An 18999-nucleotide genomic window follows, 5' to 3' on the forward strand; every position below is an offset into this window, starting at 1 on the left:
ATTGTGCAGGCCAACTGTCATGGACACTGGTGCTCGTCTCAGGGAAGTTATACACATACTTGCACCTTTTGTTTTATTATACGTGTCCATATATAAGTAAATATAAAACAAAACTCATCATGCTATGTGTATTGAACGAGCTCGTATTTTCATTAGCCTTGTATTCAAATCTTGTGAATAGTATGAACTTATATTTACGATCTGATCAGTCTATGTACATTGACTACCTGTGATTTCCTGGACTTATTTATTTATCTTTCGTTCAAACGTTAGTTTTAAATTCTTAATGTCTAAAATTTTTAAACCTCAAATTATTGCAGTTTTATTAAGTTTTCTACAAAAAAAAAAACAAATTTATTATTCTGTTTGTTTACAGTTAAGTTTATCATACATTTTAAGCCATGGTTGACAGCCAGTGCACAGTTAAAGAATTAGATCAATGGATTAAACAGTTATATGAATGTAACCGACTCTCTGAGACTCAAGTGAAAACATTATGCGAAAAAGTAAATAACTTTTTAAACTTTCGTACGCACAATAACAATAATAATTTAGTTGTTTGTTGTTCTCCATCATCATACATAAAGGATATATAAAGCTAAAATCTCTAACAAAAAATAAGCTTTGAAAAAAATTAATCGAAGTTGGAGACTCGCGATGTAATTTTTTTTCTTTTTTTTTTGGCATTTCTTCGATAAAGGTAAAGGAATTATGAAAGTGTTCGGCAATTTCCGTAAAACATTTTTATTTCTTTAATTTTTTTTCGGCTGAATTGCTTATATTTATGTATTTTCGGTGTATGTATATTTGTGTGTGTGTATATATATATATATATATATATATATATATATATATATATTTGAAAAAAGAAAAAGAATGACTTCACTGGTAGTTCTAAACAGTTTAATTTATTATTTTTTATTAATATAAATTTTAGTTCATAGCTCTTGTCTCCATCGAGTGCTGTATATATACATACACATATATTTACGCAAATATACATTCCATAAAGGTAAGACGGATAAATACACAGAAAAAAAATACATAAACATAGCACTTACACGGGCGGAGGTAAAGAATACTCGCACCACCCGTTTTCGGCGTAACAAAAACCCTAACCCTAGCCCTGAACACCAAGTGTGCATATTCTTTACCTTCGCCTTTACACACAAAAAATACATAAACTGGAAAAAAATCAAAAACTTTCTTACGGAAATTGCCGAACTAACACTTTTATAATTTCTATAGCTTTTATCGAAAGAATACCTTTTTCGTTTTTAAATGGAAATATATATTTAAAAAATCAGTTTAACCTACACAAGTGGTTCGCTCTTTTCCTAACTTTATTTCGTCATAACTTTCAGAAAAATAGATATCTTAGATTATGTGGATTATGGTTATATCGGAATTTAATGTAGGAAAAAATAATTGGTGTGCGCTCACACGTACATATTGACACATCGCGTCGAAATTTCAAGTTTCATTTTTATATGTAAATATATGTGTGTGTGTTTGCGCCCACCAACTTTTTTTTCCATAATCGTAATCTACAGCGTCTGAAAGGTATTTGTAGAAAGTTTCATTAAAAAATATCCATTTTTCTGAAAGTTATGAGGAAACAAAGTCGAGGGAGCACACTCGTGCAGGTGTGTCAAAATATAGTTTATTGAAATACTGAAACGAAATCAAAAAATATTGTTTATAAATTTTATTTATTTACTTATTCACCTTTTTGAAAATATCTGATGACACTTAAAAACATTACATCTGATGATTTTATAAATGTCGTTTCTAATCAAACCTAAGTCGTCTAAATGCTTTTTCTTGTAATATATCATTTTAAAAGGAAAGTATTGCTGACTCATACATTATTACGTCTTTAAAAAAATAATAATAAAATTTTTAATTGAATACTTATAAGTTACGTAAACGTTTCTATTTCTTCATTATACTCGTAGTTTTGAAATGAAAGCATTCTTATCTCATTTTACTTTTATATCAATATTTTCTCCATTTTTGAGGAAATTACGCCGCGATTCTCCACATTTACCTTACCTACCAACTTCTTATGGGGATTTAAAATATAAGGATATATTTACATATATATTTATTAATTATATAATATATAAATTAGCGCAGACGAGGTTAATAGTCAGGGTTGCTTTGGAATCGGGTGCTTCCAGGTTCAAGATCACTGTGTGGTACCTTGGCCATGTGCCCTCTACTATTGTTTCAGATAAGTACCCGATCAGCAGAATTTGGTAAATAGGAATTGTTTAGAACACCTCCATCATATATATATATATATATATATATATATATATATATATATATATATATATATAATATGTATATATGTTTGTGTGTGTGTATATATATATAGTCAAAATCAACTTTAATAAATGATGGATAACTTTCAGACTTCTGTGCTTTTGCATTAACTAACATCGGTTTTCACTTATAATATGCTTATTTGTTCAAATTTATCTCTAATCCTTAAATCAACTAAACAAAAGATACTTCCAAGAAATCAAACTAATAATTTCATTTTTGGTTACTCTTTTTATTTTTAACTAAATTAAATTTTTTATTACATATATAACATGTATGTATATGATACATATATAATACAAAGGGGGAAAAAAGCAGAAAAAAGGTGAAAGAAATGAAAGAAAAAAAGCATTGATGCAGCATCAAGTGCTCCAGTTGGTCACACACCACAAGGTTCAATGGAACCTCTTGAAGCAAGCAAGTATGCTCACTGCATTACTATGAGCAATGGCAAGGCCAAGGCATTGGAAGAGCCAAGCACCCTCTTGAGCATCACCTAACATTTTGGTGAGGTAAGCTGCCAATGATGACAAGAATTTTTCCATTAGTGGCCCTGTCCCTCCAAATACCACAGGTTAAAAGTGATAATTCACTGTCAGGTCCCGATACTTCAGGGTTTTCTTCTGTTCAGCTATGGAAGCAGTGACCTTCTCACTTACGACAGCATCCAGGATGTGTGAGGGAGCAAACAAGTCAAAGACTGTGGCGTCCCAGATGAGGCACCTACCTCTTACCCAGGGACAGCGGGTAAGCCATCACTTCTGGATAGTCCCGGCTCCAGAACTGAAGAGATATTAATTCGAGCCAGGGCCTGCTTAATGATTAAGTTTAGCTCAGTGTGATGAGCAAAGCGACCAGCATTTAGGCAGCAAGACAAACCGTGAAGACCTGTGGCATCGAGGGCCCTACCACAGCAATATCTCAGTCCCCTGCAGACGTCAACTCCCACTCTGAGTGTGATGGTAAGGCAGAGCTCATCAAGACTGAATAGACCCCCCAATGTTGGCCACAGGCAGGGCGTCAATTCAGTCCTCCAAGAATTTTGCACTAGCAGAAAGTAGGTGACAACTTCAAAATGGATCAGATTGACCAAGGAGAGAGTTGAAAGTGGTACCTGAATGCAGATTGTCTCATATTCTCTGCTTCAATCTATCCTCAGCACTTGGTACTGCATTGATGTTTTCTTTTTCCTTTTCTTTCTCTCCTTTTTGCTTTTTTTTTCTAAATGGTTTTTGTTTATTTTATTTTTGAAATGACTATATTAGGTTATGCTGGGATATTTTTTATTTTATATATTGTACGATTACATGTAAGGATGCATAAAGCAATGTTCGAAGGTCATATATATATCAAATGTACAGAAAACAAAAGACAAAAACAGGTAAGGAAACAACAAGCAGGTGCATTAGTTTGATGCTCAGGAAGAATGGAAAAGTCTGATATTTTGAGCCTATGCTCTTCAACAGAAAGGGATGAGTGGAAAAAAATGGAGAGAGACAGGTAAAAAATGTGTTGGGCTTAACAGTTTAACATAATGAAATGTATATATATATATATATGTATATATAAATTATTTGAAGTGACGCAAGTGGTTGGCCTCATAGGATGTTTATCCATGATTCTTTTAGGAAGTGCACTCTTTCCCACATCTCAGGTTTGTATAGAGATGATGGCTTGGCAGTGTCACAAAACATGATCACCCTTATCATTTTTCTCTCGACCTAACATTAGACAGGTAAGTATCACCCTTATGAGAAGCCAAATGAAGAGACTGTACACATCTATCAGAATGCAATAATCCTCAACTAAATTAGAAACAGACATAAGAAGGTGTGGAAAATTAGTGACTAGGCAGCACTCTGTCTTAACAAACAATGGCTTCAGCGAGAATTTAGTCTTTGTGAAGAAACCTCCATTCGTCTTGCATCTGAGGAAAACCAAGATGTGGAAAGTAATTTGATTTAATCTACTTATAGTTTTAAAGATACTAGGAATTTTCTATGCCTTGTACTGCACCACAAAAATACTACATCCATACATACAGGCTTTTCCTTTACAGGTCCCAGTACCATATAAAATGCACTTGTACCAGAGCTGCGTATATGCACCTATGCCAGTGGCATATAAAAAGCACCCGGTACACTCTGTAAAGTGGTTGATGTTAGAAAAGGCATGCAGCCATAGAAATCATGTCACAGCTCCTATCAAACCATCCAACCCATGCCAACATAGAAAGCAGACATTAAATTATGATGATGCTGAGTTTAGCTATTTTCGCCTGGCTAACACCAATTCCAGCATTAAATACATCAGCATTCATCCCCACTCAGCAACTTCTTAAATTGAGCCAATCAACTGCTAAGGGGATATTTTCCTTTCCATGGCCACAAGACTACGCTCCCTCCTCTAGATGGTACTAACAAAAAATAAATGAGCCTCGGTATGTCATAAGCAACACACATAGTTTTTTAGGTCCAAGGTCAGTGAGAATTCTACTTTCCAGTTTCATTTAGAAGCTTAGAGATCAGTGACCTGGCTTCTCCACTATAAACTGATACTTGTACTTGCAGCAGTGTTCACCTGGGCTAGGTTGAGCCAGTTCCAACCAGTGAGTTATGTCCAGAGTTTCAGTAGGAGTACAAATTCACATGTGGTCCCTGATTCGCATGCATATACTCTTTTGGATAGTATGATCTGTAGCAGCTCTTGCCATCATCTGTTGACCCTTGCAGCTCTTCCTGCTACCAGTTGTCAACCTTGATAGAGAATTCACTGATTATCAGAGCAGACGTAGCCTAGGTTTCTATAAACTGATAGGGCCCCCATCTATACTCCAGGGAACTTCGTAATTGCTGGCTCTGCCTGTCTGAGAAAATTTATGCCCTGAAAGCAGTACTTCTCAGGAAAAAAAATCTAAAGCAATCTCAACTTGTCACTAATCAGTTTTTGTCTTAGTCAAGTGCCAACTAATTGACTCAGAAAATAAGGCAATAAAAAAAATCAAGGAGTTAATTTCTTTACTAATGAAGGTTAATCTTAAAAAAAATCAAGGAGTTAATTTCTTTACTAATGAAGGTTAATCTTAGTTGAGTTGCTTCCCATAGATTATAGTATTGCCTTCACAATGTAATAAAATTTAGCAACAATTTTCATCATGTCGTCTGATTCATTGAATATGAAACAAGATCTCTGCAAGTCTTCATTGCTGGTCTCTCATTTATTAACCCATTTATGACAGGAATCAGAGATATCCACTCAAAATTTCATTAACTGTGGAAAGCAGTTTATATGTGCTAATCTATTTTTGTTGAGGAATGTCATGATTAAAGCTATTATACTTTTGAGACAGGACAAGTTTATTGAGGCTACATGACTTACAGAAAATACCATATTGGAATAACCATGAACATTTATTTCATAGTGAAAGAGTTAAATACACATGGTCTATCACAAAAATGAACTAGACAGTTTTGAAACAATGGATATTGCTTTACTTATTTTTCTATATATCACACTTGTCTCCTTCAAATATTTCCATCCACTGTTGAAGCACAGAGATGACTGCATGGTTAAGAAGTTTGCTTCCCCAACAACATAGTTTTGGGTTCAATCTCACTGCATTATACCTTGGGCAAGTGTCTTCTACTATAGCCCCCAGACAAACCAAAGCAAGCTTTGTGAGAGACAGAAACTGAAATAAGCCCATCATGTGTGTGTATATATATATATATATATATATATATATATATATATCATTGTTGTCATTGAACATCTGTCTTCCATGCTGACATAGGTTGGATGGTTTGACAGGAATTGGCATGGTTTTTACAGCTGGATGTCTTTCTAATGCCAACCACTTTACAGAGTGTAGTGGGTGCTTTTTACGTGGCACTAGCACTGGTGAGATCTGTCTATATATATGTGTGTGTGAGTATGCATATATCTCCTTGATTTGATTAAATTCTTCATTATTTTCAAAACAAACTGAAATGATGGCAGTGTATTTCAACAGAAGTAGGGTTATGAAGGAGTTAACAATTTTGCTCAGCTGCCTGGATTTTAACAACCAGTTTGCTAAAATATCCCAAATTAGCAAAAATGTTGAAGAAACACAATTGTTTGGACCTTACCCATCAAGTGAAGGTGGCAGGGAAGACACATGCTGTAGTAGAAGACACACGCTCAAGGTGCCATGTCATGTGACTGAACCCAGAACCATGTGGTTGGGAAGCAAGCTTCTTACCACACATCCACATTTATGCCTAAAACAATGTAAAATCCTTTTCAAATTTCAAAAAAATTATAAGCAAAAGTTGTAAAGGAAGAACAGAACTCTGAAAAAGCATAAAACACTATTATACAAATATTTTTCATGATAATTCAAATAAAATTGAAAAGCAATGAATGTTTCTGACAACCCAATAGATTGTATTTGTGGTGCCGTGTTAGCATGCATTCTAACCCCAGCCCTAACTCTTACTTTAACCCTAACCTTAAACCCTAGCCCTATACCCTAACCCTTCACTTTAAACCCTAAACTCTAACCCAGATCAGATTATCTTACAGTGTTAGCTATGGAAACTGCAGTAGACTGCATGGTAAAGTAGCAGTATATCTGTAAAGTTTGTGTTTGTAGAGCTGTTTCTGTGCTTGAAAACTAACTTCTCCAGATTTTGGTTTGGGTGTCTGCGCATGAATGTCTCCTTCTATCCATTGTGTCTTTTATTCAGAAATGGTATCTCCAGAATTACATTATTCACTGAAAATTTCTTTTTTTTTTATGATGGTAAGGTGTGAACTGAGGCAGATTTGGTTGCCATTTCTAGCTGGTCATAATGCCTCCCTCATCAGCTCAAGTGCACGCATGTGTATGTGTGTGTGTTCATTTGTTTTAATACACACAAGCCATTAGTTAGACATTCACCATGAACCAAAACCATCAGCTAGTTTTCATTCCCAGCCTTAGCTATTTCATTTCATTTATTTTACTAATGGCCTGTTAATGTCCATTAATCTCATATTACCCATTTTCCTTCTCCTGGAAATATCACATTTCATGTTACTATTGGTCATATCTACTGCTAGTAGTATACACCATCTCAGAACAATATTACAATCATAGCAAGTTGTGCCAGGAAATGGATCAATTTTTACTAACATCATCATCATCCGTCTTCTACACTAGCATGGGTGGGACGGTACCACAAGAGCCAGCCAGGCCTAAGCCTACAGCAGACTTCTGTGACTGTTTTGGCATCTATTTTCAGGAACTCTGTATGTTTTTTTTTTTCCTCTCACTTGTACACTTGGCTTCAATCACCTGCAGTGGTGTTTGTACTTGGAACGTATCATATAACCATTCTATCAGTTCCTCCATTTTCTTTGGTTTGTTTTCAACGAATCTGTTTTTCAGTTGGTGCCTGTGTCTCTTTTATATGCCTTTTCTATTTTTTACCCAATACATCATTTTACCTACGCATTTGGTAATTACGCCATCTTATCTGATAAAATAAGTACTAGGCTTACGAAGAATAAGTCTGGGGGTTGATTTGTTCAACTAAAGGCGGTGCTTCAGCATGGCCACAGTCAAAAGACTGAAACAAGTAAAGGAAGAATATATATATATATATATATAGGAGAATTTACGAAAAAAGCAACAGATGAAGACAGGTAGTGTACACAACAAATGGATGTATTAGTTTAACACTCGGGAATAGAGAAAGTCTTTGACGTTTCGAGCCTACGCTCTTCAACTGAAAGGAACACAGAAAGAAATAAGGAGAGAAGCAAGGAGAAAAAAAATATAAATGTAGTGGTCAGCGATCTATCATGGTGAATGTATGTATATATGTATATATATATAGATATATATATATATATATGCATATCATATATATATATATATATATATATATACACATACATACATACATATATATACACACATGCATAAATATATATATATATGTGCATACTGTGTGTACTGTTTTTTATACTTGTTTGTCACTATTAAGACAACAGCAATGTTAGTTTGTTTGTGTCCCTGTAACCTAGCTGTTTGGCAAAAAGACACTGACAGAATAAAGCACCAGAATTAAAGTAAGTACTGAAATAGATTTGATTGTGACTGTATCCTTTACGGCAGCACCCCAGCATGGCCACAGTCAAAAGGCTTAAACAAATAAAAGAATAACAGAATATATCCATTGTTCTTCCTGCTTTTTTCGGCTTCTCTCTGCAACTACACCAATCACTACTGTATTTTGCCTTTGTTTAGATTCAATCCTACACATATTTATATAGTATTTAACACATAAAAAGCATCCACTCCACACTGTAAAGTGGTTGACATTTGGAGGACATCCAGCTGTAAAATATCATGCCAAAACAAGACAGTGAAGCCAGGTGCTGTCTTCTGCCTAGTCAGCCCTTGTCAAACCATCCAGGCGACAGCAACAATTCTAACTGCAAACTCATCTCTACTTGACACACTGCGAATGACTCAAAAATATCCTCAAACTTCAAGTGCTTCCTTTCATGTTTGTTTTTTTCTCTACCAACTCAACCAAACTAACGACCAGGATGCTTCTTGTCACATTGTTTTGTTATTTCCCCAGAAAAACAACACTATTTCACAGAATTTCTTTATAACTTCTGGCCCAGCTATTCTTGCCAGCCTTTAAGAAAAAGGTCCTGACGTTTGTTTGCTTGTCCTCTTGCATATCTTTCTTTTATCATTTATCTTCCACTTGTTTCAGTCTTTAGACTGTGGCCATGCTGGGGCACTACCTTGAGGGGTTTACTCAAACAAATTGGCCCCAGAACTTATTACTCTTTGTAAAGTTTAGTACTTATTTTACTGTTCTCCTTTCAGAACCTCTCTGTTACAGGGATGTAAACAAACCAACTTTGGTTGTCAAGTGGTAGTAGGGGACAAGCACAAACACAAAGAAAAACACATACACATGTATATGATGGACTTCTTTCAGTTTCTGTTTGCCAAACTCACTTGCAAGGCTTTTGTTAGACCAGGGCTATAGTAGACTGCACCTGCCCATGGTGTCATGCAGTGGGACTGAACCCAAAACCATGTGGTTGGGAAGCAAACTTCTTAACCATGCAGCCATGTCTGTGTGTGTGTCTATATATATATATAATGATGATCACACACACAAACACACAGGTAGATAGATTGATAATGATGCACACACATGTGGTGAAGGGTGCTCAGATGCATAGTAATCAGAATATAAAACCAGAATGGAAAATGTTGAGGTTCTTCAACATGAAGAATCTTTCTTTGAATGAATAGCAAATTGTGTTGCTTGACACATGTATGGAGTGTAATCCTACATGGTAATGAGACATAGGGTGCCACTGATGTTATCCAAAGGAAAGGCAAAAGCTGATACAACTGGAGCAATGTGAAATGAGGTGTCTTGCTCAAGAATACAACACACAGCCAGGTCCAGGAATTGAACTCACAACCTCGCAATTGTAAGCCCAATACTCTAACCACTAAGCCATGCACCTTCACCAATTGCATTGGTATGGATGTATAATATGTAAGAATGATAACAGATGGGTGAAGAAGTGTTGAGATATCCAAATGAAAGGAACCTGTGCAAGAGGAAGACGAAGGAAGATGTAAGCTGAATTAGAAACGGTAATCTCAGAATGTTGAATCTTACAAAAGGAGAAAACGATGTAACAAATAGTGAAATGCTGTGTTGGAAAAGAACCATCCAACCCATGCTAGCATGAGAAAACAGATGTAAAAAAATGATGATGAGTGTATATAGATATGACGGACTCTCCTGTCAAAGATAACATATCGGCATTCAGCTTTTTGCTGAACAACTTGCACTAAAGATTTGTTTGTAATGGATCAAATGTTTGTGCCACACACACATATATATATATATATATATATATATATATATATGCACTCACATGTATGTATATATGAATGAATAAATTATTTGCCATGTTGTTACTTGTTTAATAAATATTGTTAATTTAGTATTGTTTGTCACAGTTGTCTTCATATTTTTAGTAGTTTTTATTGATGTTGTAGTTTAGGTAGTCCAAGCCACTTTAGTAACTTTGTTGATTGTTTATTTATTAATTTGTTGTTCTTTTTTATTTATCTCTCTTTTGCAGGCTAAAGAAATTTTATCCCAGGAATCTAACGTGCAGCAAGTAAAATGTCCAGTAACAGTATGTGGAGACATTCACGGCCAGTTTCATGACTTGATGGAACTCTTCAGCATTGGAGGTCGAATACCAGACACAAATTACCTTTTCATGGGAGATTATGTTGATAGAGGATACTATTCAGTTGAAACTATAACACTGCTTGTTGTATTAAAGGTACGTCTTTATAGGTGCAGGTGTGAATGAGTAGTAAGAAGTTTGCTTCCCAACCTCATAGTTCCAGGTTCAATCCCACTGTGTGGCCCTTTGGGTAAGTGTCTTCTATGATAGTTTCATGCCAACCAAAGCCTTGTGAGTGGATTTGGTAGATGGAAACTGAAAGAAGCCCATCATATGTGTGTCTTTGTGTTTGTTGCCCACCACCACACTGTTGGTGTGTTTATGTCCCTGTAACTTAGTGGTTCAGCAAAAGAGACCAATTAAATAAGTATCAGACTTTTTTAAAAATTAATAAATACTGGGGCCAATTTGATTGACTAAAAACTCTTCAAGTAAAAGATAAAGATACGGACAAACTAAATGCAGATAGGAAGAAAAGCCATGCAGCATCAAGAATCAGTTTACATAAGCACTTGAGGGCATGCTACTCTTCCTCCCGATCTTATCACACAAAGAAAATGCCATCATGAAGGTATGAAGGGGTGCTGCAAAGTTACTGACTTTAAGGGTATCGCGAAAGGCCTGGTAGGTGGCCCAACCTTCCAAGTTCTTTTACAGGGCTTAGAAAAACTGAAGAACTGCTACAATAAGTGTGTGAATCTGAGACAGAAATATATAAATATATTGAATAAAATCATTATTAACTGATCCTCCTGTATTTTTTTTTACCCAAAGCTGGGAACTTTTCAGCACCCCCTCGTGTATACATACATACATACATACATACACATACATACACTCACAAGGGGTTGCTGAAACGTTCCTGGCTTTAAAGGTATCATGAAAGGCCTGGTTGGAGGCTTGGCCTTTCAAGTTCTTTTACAGGGCTTAGAAAAAGTGAAGGACTGCTACAATTAGTGAATCTGAGAGAGAAATATATTGAGTAAAATCATAATTAACTGATCTTCCTGTATTTTTTTTTTTTACTCAAAGCCAGGAACTTTTCAGCACCCACTCATGTGTGTCTGTGTTTGTGTCTCCTTGAATTGACAAGTTTCACCATCAGACAATCAATGGAATTCATTTCCAATATTCTGCAAAAAAAAAAAAAAAATGTGCCTAGTCATAGGGAATATTACTTTGCTTGTCAAAACCATATCTGTATATTAATAGAAATGTTGTTAAACAAGACCACAAACTACTATGAGAATGGAGAATGATATTGTCAGGTTGTAGCTTTATTGTGGGATCATCTAATTCAGATGTAACAAAATTGTTCTGCTAAATATTTCACATTTCTTTTTGTCTCTTTTTTGATATGTTTCTTTTTTGACACTTGTGAACAATTTTGCTGTAAATCAAATTTTCAATGTTTTTCTTCCCAAATACTCTGGTTTTGCTACTTAAAACTGTAAAAAAAAACCATGCCTGTATATTCATAAAAATGTTGTTAAACTTTTTTCTCTTCCAACAGGTCAGATATAAGGACAGAATAACTATACTTCGAGGAAATCATGAAAGTAGACAGATTACCCAAGTGTATGGATTTTATGATGAATGTTTGAGGAAGTATGGAAATGCTAATGTTTGGAAATTTTTCACAGATCTCTTCGATTTTCTTCCTCTCACAGCATTAGTAGATGAAGAAGTAAGTTTGTTTTCTTCTTGCTTCTTTGCAGATTGCTTTTGTGCTGCTTAGAGATTTGTTGAACCTAATTTTTTTTCATCATCATCTGGTTGTGCTTATTCTGCAGATTGCCTTGATGTGTTCTTTCCAGTCTGTTCAGTCTGTCATTGCATGTTGTAGGTCTTTTCGGGTGCACTCAGAGTCCTTGCATAGTTGCTTTACATGTGGTCTACTGACATTTATTTGCATGCCCGTGCTTGTGTTCTCAGAGTAGAACATTACTGATGATCTCTAAGCCTGAAATCAAAGGGCCCTAAAGACCAAAAGCCCAAGTAAATAGAAAAACAGACAAATCACTAATCCCTTCAGGGATTGTACGTGTGTGCGGATAAACGTGTGTATACAGACTTGTGTGTATAAACATATTTTTTCTAGGGATCTTTCTCTGAATGGAATTTTTTGAGTCTGCCTGTTGCAGTGGAGTTGAACATGTTAACGTTCATAATAAATTTTATCCTTGCAGTGGTGTTTTTATTAACACATTAACTGCCATGGCCTGTTACTGGAACTTAGTGATGGAGCAGTTACATTACATTCTGTTTAGTTAAAAGGAAATGTTATTTTTTTTGCATTTTTACAATATTTCATTAATTAAACTTTAATATTTAGCACTCATGTTCTTGTTTCAGTCTTTAGACTGTGGCCATGATGGGGCATCTCATTGAAAAATTTTCAGTCAAATGAATTGACCCCAGTACTTATTTTTGTTAAGCTTGGTGCTTATTCTGTCAGTCATTTTTGTCGAACTGCTAGGTTACAATGATGTAAACACACCAACACCAATTGTCAAGCAGTGGTGGAGGGCAAATAAGACACAAAGACATGCACACACACACACACACACACACACACACACACACACACACACACACACAAACACACACACACATGCACACACACATATACATACATATATATGATTGGCTTCTTTCAGTTTCCATCTGCCAAATCCACTCACAAGGCTTTGTTCAGCCCGAGGTTATAGTAGAAGATACTTGTCCAAGGTGCCACACAGTGGGACTGAACCTGGAACCATGTGGCTGGGAAGCAAGCTTCTTACCACACAGCCACACCTGCACCTAGTTAATAAAGAATCATTTTACTTTTTCTTTATTGGCCAAAGAACAAGATCCAAGATCTGCTTTACGGGGGGGGGGGGGAATACAGAATAAAATATTTTCTCAAATTACGAAAATATACCACCATGTATATGGCAGCTGTGTGAAGTTTGCAGTGAACCACCAGTGGTACATGTGGCAGTTGATGCGTTAATCTTGTGTGCATTCTTCTAAGACTTGCAGTATTTCTTTATTATCTTTGAACACTTGTAAACTATCTGAGTCTTTCTCTCTTGTTTTTTTTCTTACAGATATTTTGTTTACATGGAGGATTATCCCCTTCAATTTGCAACTTGGACAACATTAATACTTTGTTCAGAAAACAGGAAATACCACATGAAGTACGTGTAAATTTATATTGGTTTCAAATTTTGGCACTGGGCCAGCAATTTCAGGGGTGGGGGTAAGTCAGTTACGTCGACCTCAGTATTCAATTGTTACTTATTTTATTGGCCCTTAAAGGATGAAAAGCAAAGTCAACCTTGGCAGAATTTGAACTCAGAACATAAAGACAAGCAAAATACCACTAAGAATTTTACCTGGCTTCCTAACGATTCTGCCACTTCACTGCATTCATTATCATCATCATCATCATCATCATTTGATGTCTGCTTTCCATGCTGGTATAGGTCGACAGGAGTTGGCCTGGCAGAAGACTGCATCAGACTTCTGTGTCTATTTTGGCAGGGCTTTTACAGCTGGATGCTCTTCCTAACATCCAGTGGTGGTGGTGGTGGTGGTGGCGGCGGCAGCATCAAAACAAAGACACAAATACACACGTGTATACACACTTATATATGTGATGGGCTTCTTTTTCAGTTTCCATCTACCAAATCCTCTCACATAGCTTGCTTGGCCCATGACTATAATAGAAGAAGGTACCATGCAGTGAGATTGAACTTGAGACTATGTATTTCGGAAGCATGCGTCTTAATCACATTGCCACATCTGCACATTTTTTTTCTTTTTTTCTACAACTCACTGTGGGATAGAATGAACCATACACCCATCAAAAATTCTGGAAAGGAAATGGGACTGGAGTGGTTACACTCTGAAGCATTGGTTCTCAACCAGAATCCATGTAACCCTTAGGAGTCCACATAAGATTTTGTGGTTAAAATTCATATGCAATAAATTGATTACACTTTTACAATAAAGAAAATATCTCAACAATTCTTATTTATACAATTCCTAATATCTAATTATAAAAATATATGATATTCTTGTTTTTTACATGGAATGGCTGGGAGGGCCCATCTGAGTAAAATAGGAATCAAAGGGGTTCATAGATAAAAAATGGTTCAGAACCACTGCTTTAAAGAGACCTTCAAGTAGCATTGCAAGACAAGGGTTAGACTGGCAACCCGAGGGAAAGAGAGAAGTTGGACAATCTAAGAAGACCTGGAAAGGATGTATGGAGCATGAAATGAAAGCAGTTGCTCTCTCTTGGTCTGAAATCAAGGCAGGAACCCAAGATTGCATCCACTGGCATGAAATGGTCATAGCTCTATGCTCCTTACAGAGTAAATGTAGACTAACTAATTATAATGCACTGTAAACATGAAGCTAAATATACAGAAATTCTTTTTCAGGGTCCAATGTGTGATCTTCTTTGGTCTGATCCCGGTACACACAATGGTTGGAGCCTGTCACCTCGAGGCCTTGGTTACACATTTGGCAAATGTATTTCAGAACTGTTCTGTTACTCAAATGGTCTTTCCCTCATATCTCGTGCTCACCAGTTGGCCATGGAGGTAATTATAATTTCTCTTGTTTCTTTATAGTTTGCTCTTAATTCATACAGAATATAAAATCTGAGAACTTTTGAACTTTTGTAAGGATTTTGATATTTTCAAAGTGCCACTTTTTTGTCTTACTTGTTTCAGTCATTAGATTGCAGCCTTGCTGGGTCACGTCCTTGGACAATTCCTTAGTCGAATGAATTGACCCCAGTACTTATTTTTTTTAAACCTGCAACTTAGTCTGTCGTTTGCTTTTGCTGAGCTGCCAAGTTATGAAGACGTAAAAACACACCAGCACTTGTTGTCGAGTAGTAGTGGGGGACAAACACAGACACAAAGACACATGCACACACATACACCCATATGTACAACAGGTTTCTTTCAGTTTCCATCTATCAAATCCACTCTCAAGGCTTTGGTTAGCCTGAGGCTATAGTAGAAGACACTTGCCCAAGGTGCCATGCAATAGGACTGAACCTGGAACCATATGGTTGGGAAGCCAGCTTCTTACAACACAGCCTTGCTTGTGCCTATTTTATTATTTTTTATTTTATTTTGACTAATGTCAATTATTTCATTTCTGTAATTGATTTACAAGATTCTTGAGCTGAACTTGTATGTTGAAACAGATTTTGTCATGTCTTAGGAGGGTCATTGTGCCAATAATAAACACATGCATTGGTTGTATTTCACCTTTTATTATTTATTTGTCAATAAACTATTTAATTGTTCTCTAATGAAACATCAGTTGATGATGCCTTCTGTTCTTTAATGAAACATCAGTTGATGATGCCTTCTGTTCTTTAATGAAACATCATTTGATGATGCCTTCTGTTCTTTAATAAAACATCATTTGATAATGTCCACCATTTAAGAGTTGATCAGTTATTCTCTCTTTCTCCCTCTCTCTCTCTCTCTCTCTCAAACATAATTGTTAAAATAAATAGGAAAAAAATTACAAAAGCAGTTATTCTCTTCCACAGGGTTACAATATGTGTCATGACAACAATGTAGTGACAGTGTTCAGTGCTCCAAATTATTGCTACCGATGTGGTAACCAAGCAGCCATCATGCAAATTGAAAGTGGCACGAAATATTTCTTGTAAGTGAATATTATTAGTATTATTATTATTATTATTATTATTATTATTATTATTATTATTATTATTATTATTATTTCATAACACAGTGTAGGTAAAAATGCACTGGAGTCTTTAGTCATCTGTCAAGTCACAACAAGGACTTCACACATGTAATACTTTCCTTAAGATGTGCGCTGTGCCCAATAAGGCTGCTTTTTACAAGACATCGATCTTGCATGGGATTTCCATTTTCCTTAAGAAGTCTTGAAATTTCAATGGGACTGAGCCCAACGCTCCAATCACCACTGGTATCACTTTTACATTACCCTCCCGCATTCCATACAGTCTTGCCATTTCTACTTTCAATTTGGAGTACTTGGTGATATTTTCAACCTCTTTACTCACAACATTCATGTCATTTGGTATGGCTACACCAATGATCTGACAGCATCTGTCTCTCTTATTCAATATGACAATATCCGGCTGATGGTGTTCGGTTACATGATCCGTCTGAAAATCATAGCCCCAGAGTATCGTTACTTTTCCATCTTCCTGCGTAACTTTACTTGGCACATGCTCATACCAGTTCTCTGTTTCTTCATATTGGTATTTACGGCATAAGAGCCAATGAAGATACACACACACTTTATTGTGGAAGCGTTTGTATTCTTTTTGTTCAAGGCAATGAAATAAGTACCAGTTATGCACTGGTGTCAATGTAATCGACATCAAATGAATTGATCCCGGTACTTTTTTTAAAAATCTAATACTTATTCTATCGATTTCTTTTGCCAAACTGCTAAGTTATGGGGACATAAACACCCCAACACCAGTTATCAAGTGGTGGTAGCAGGGGGACACAAACTCACACACACACACATATACATGACAGGCTTCTTTCAGTTTCTGTCTACCAAATCCACTCACAAGGCTTTAGTCTTCCCAAGACTATAGTAGAAAACATTTAACCAACGTGCCACACAGTGTGACTGAACCCAGAACCATATGGCTGGGAAGGAAGCTTCTTGCCACACAACCACCTACATTTGCTTGTTTGTTTGTTTGTTTTTGTTAATTAGAAATAATGAAACAAAATCTGTTTTATTCTCTTTATTTTTCAGCTTACAATTTGATCCTGCTCCTGTGAAAAGAAGACCAAATTCAGATCACCCAGTTCCTGATTATTTTCTTTAAAACTGAACTTTTAGTGCAACCATCAACAACATATACTTACAAAGACATACACAGACACCCAGACATGTGTGAGTCTATAAATATACGAGGGAGTGGCCGAAAAGTTCTTGGCTTTAAGGGTGTCGTGAAAGGCCCGGTTGGAGGCCCAACCATCTGAATTCTTTTATAGGGCTTACAAAAACTGAAGGACCACCACGATAAGTGTGTGAATCTGAGAAGGGAATATGTTGAATAAAATCATAATTAACTGATCCTCCTGTATTTTTCTTTTACCCAAAGCCAGGAACTTTTCAGTACCCCCTTGTATATATAGGCATCGGGAAGGGTATTCAGTTGTAAAATCTATGCCAATACAGTGAAGCTTGGTGCAGTCCTGTAGTTTGCCAGCTCATGTCAAACCATCCAACCATGCCAGTATGGAAGAGGGATGATAAAGGATGATGATATACACATGCACATATCAGCATCATCATCGGTATAATGTCCACTTTTGCAGGCTTGCATGGGTCAAATGGAATTTGTTAAGGCAGATTTTCTTTGGTCCAGTACCCTTCTTGTCACCAGCTGTCCCGCTGTCTTCAAGCAAAGTGTAATATTTACTCATGGCACCGAAGATTGGAAATAAATCACACACACACACACACACATACAAACATACACACACACACACACACACACACACACACACACATACATATAGTGCAGCGCCATGACAAATGTACGCAAGTATCCTGAGAAAGCACTAAACATTCACAAATAGATACTTCAGAAAATTACTAAATGACAAATATCTAGAAATTGTAAGGAACAAAAATCGGTGGGCCAAAGCCAAACAGGTATCCACTGGCCAACAAATAGCCTGACATAAGTAGGCCATATGTGAAGGAAACCACATGGTTGTTTAGTGAGGCAAACCCAGAAGGAAAAAATTGAAGGCAACATTCCTGATGATAATCTAGTGAAGATTGGCAGAAGAGGAATTTGAGATGACAGCGAGTTAACGGAAAAGAAAAACACAGGATCAACAACAACAACAACCTTTTTACCCAGCCTGCTTCCAATTTAAAAAACAGAAACCATCACTGGCTCTGTAGTACAAATGTCTTGTTTTCAAAAGTTCTGAATTAAAATCTTCCTCCAAACCTTGAGCACAACTTATGTCCTTAACACTAGCTTAATGATAACTAAGTTATTTTACTAAATCTTTGTTATATTTAAAATGAATTGAAAGAAACACAGAGCATATCAACAGAAATATGGTAACAAAAGGGTTAATAACAAGTATGTCTTTTGGTGCACTATTAGTGCACGCTTTTATTCAAACAATTTTGGAAACATTTGTAATGCCTGCTGACAGTTCAAACAATGTTTTATAAAATAAATTTTATATTGGAGATGAGTGTTGAATTTGTTTCTTAACAACTGAGAAAATGTGACACATAGGTGCAGGTGTGGATGTGTGGTAAGAAGTTTCCCTCCCAACTACATAGCTCCAGGTTCAGTTCCACTACATGGTACCTTATAGTGTC

At 36.1% G+C, this 18999-nt stretch overlaps 1 protein-coding gene across 1 annotated transcript; it reads left to right on the forward strand.

The window, feature by feature from the left end:
• Window positions 1-3: 3 nt before the first annotated feature.
• LOC106882003 (serine/threonine-protein phosphatase PP2A) lies at window positions 4-18864 on the forward strand. The gene is made up of 8 exons (XM_089339421.1): window positions 4-268; window positions 377-506; window positions 10495-10704; window positions 12122-12295; window positions 13704-13793; window positions 15045-15206; window positions 16178-16296; window positions 17398-18864. Exons 2-8 carry the CDS (start codon window positions 402-404, stop codon window positions 17468-17470), a joined length of 933 nt encoding a protein of 310 aa, XP_089195547.1. The 5' UTR covers window positions 4-268; window positions 377-401; the 3' UTR covers window positions 17471-18864.
• Window positions 18865-18999: the final 135 nt, after the last annotated feature.

The sequence above is a fragment of the Octopus bimaculoides genome, chromosome 21 (genome assembly GCF_046866305.1).
Source record: "Octopus bimaculoides isolate indiv1 chromosome 21, ASM4686630v1, whole genome shotgun sequence".
In the NCBI taxonomy this organism is placed as follows: domain Eukaryota; kingdom Metazoa; phylum Mollusca; class Cephalopoda; order Octopoda; family Octopodidae; genus Octopus; species Octopus bimaculoides.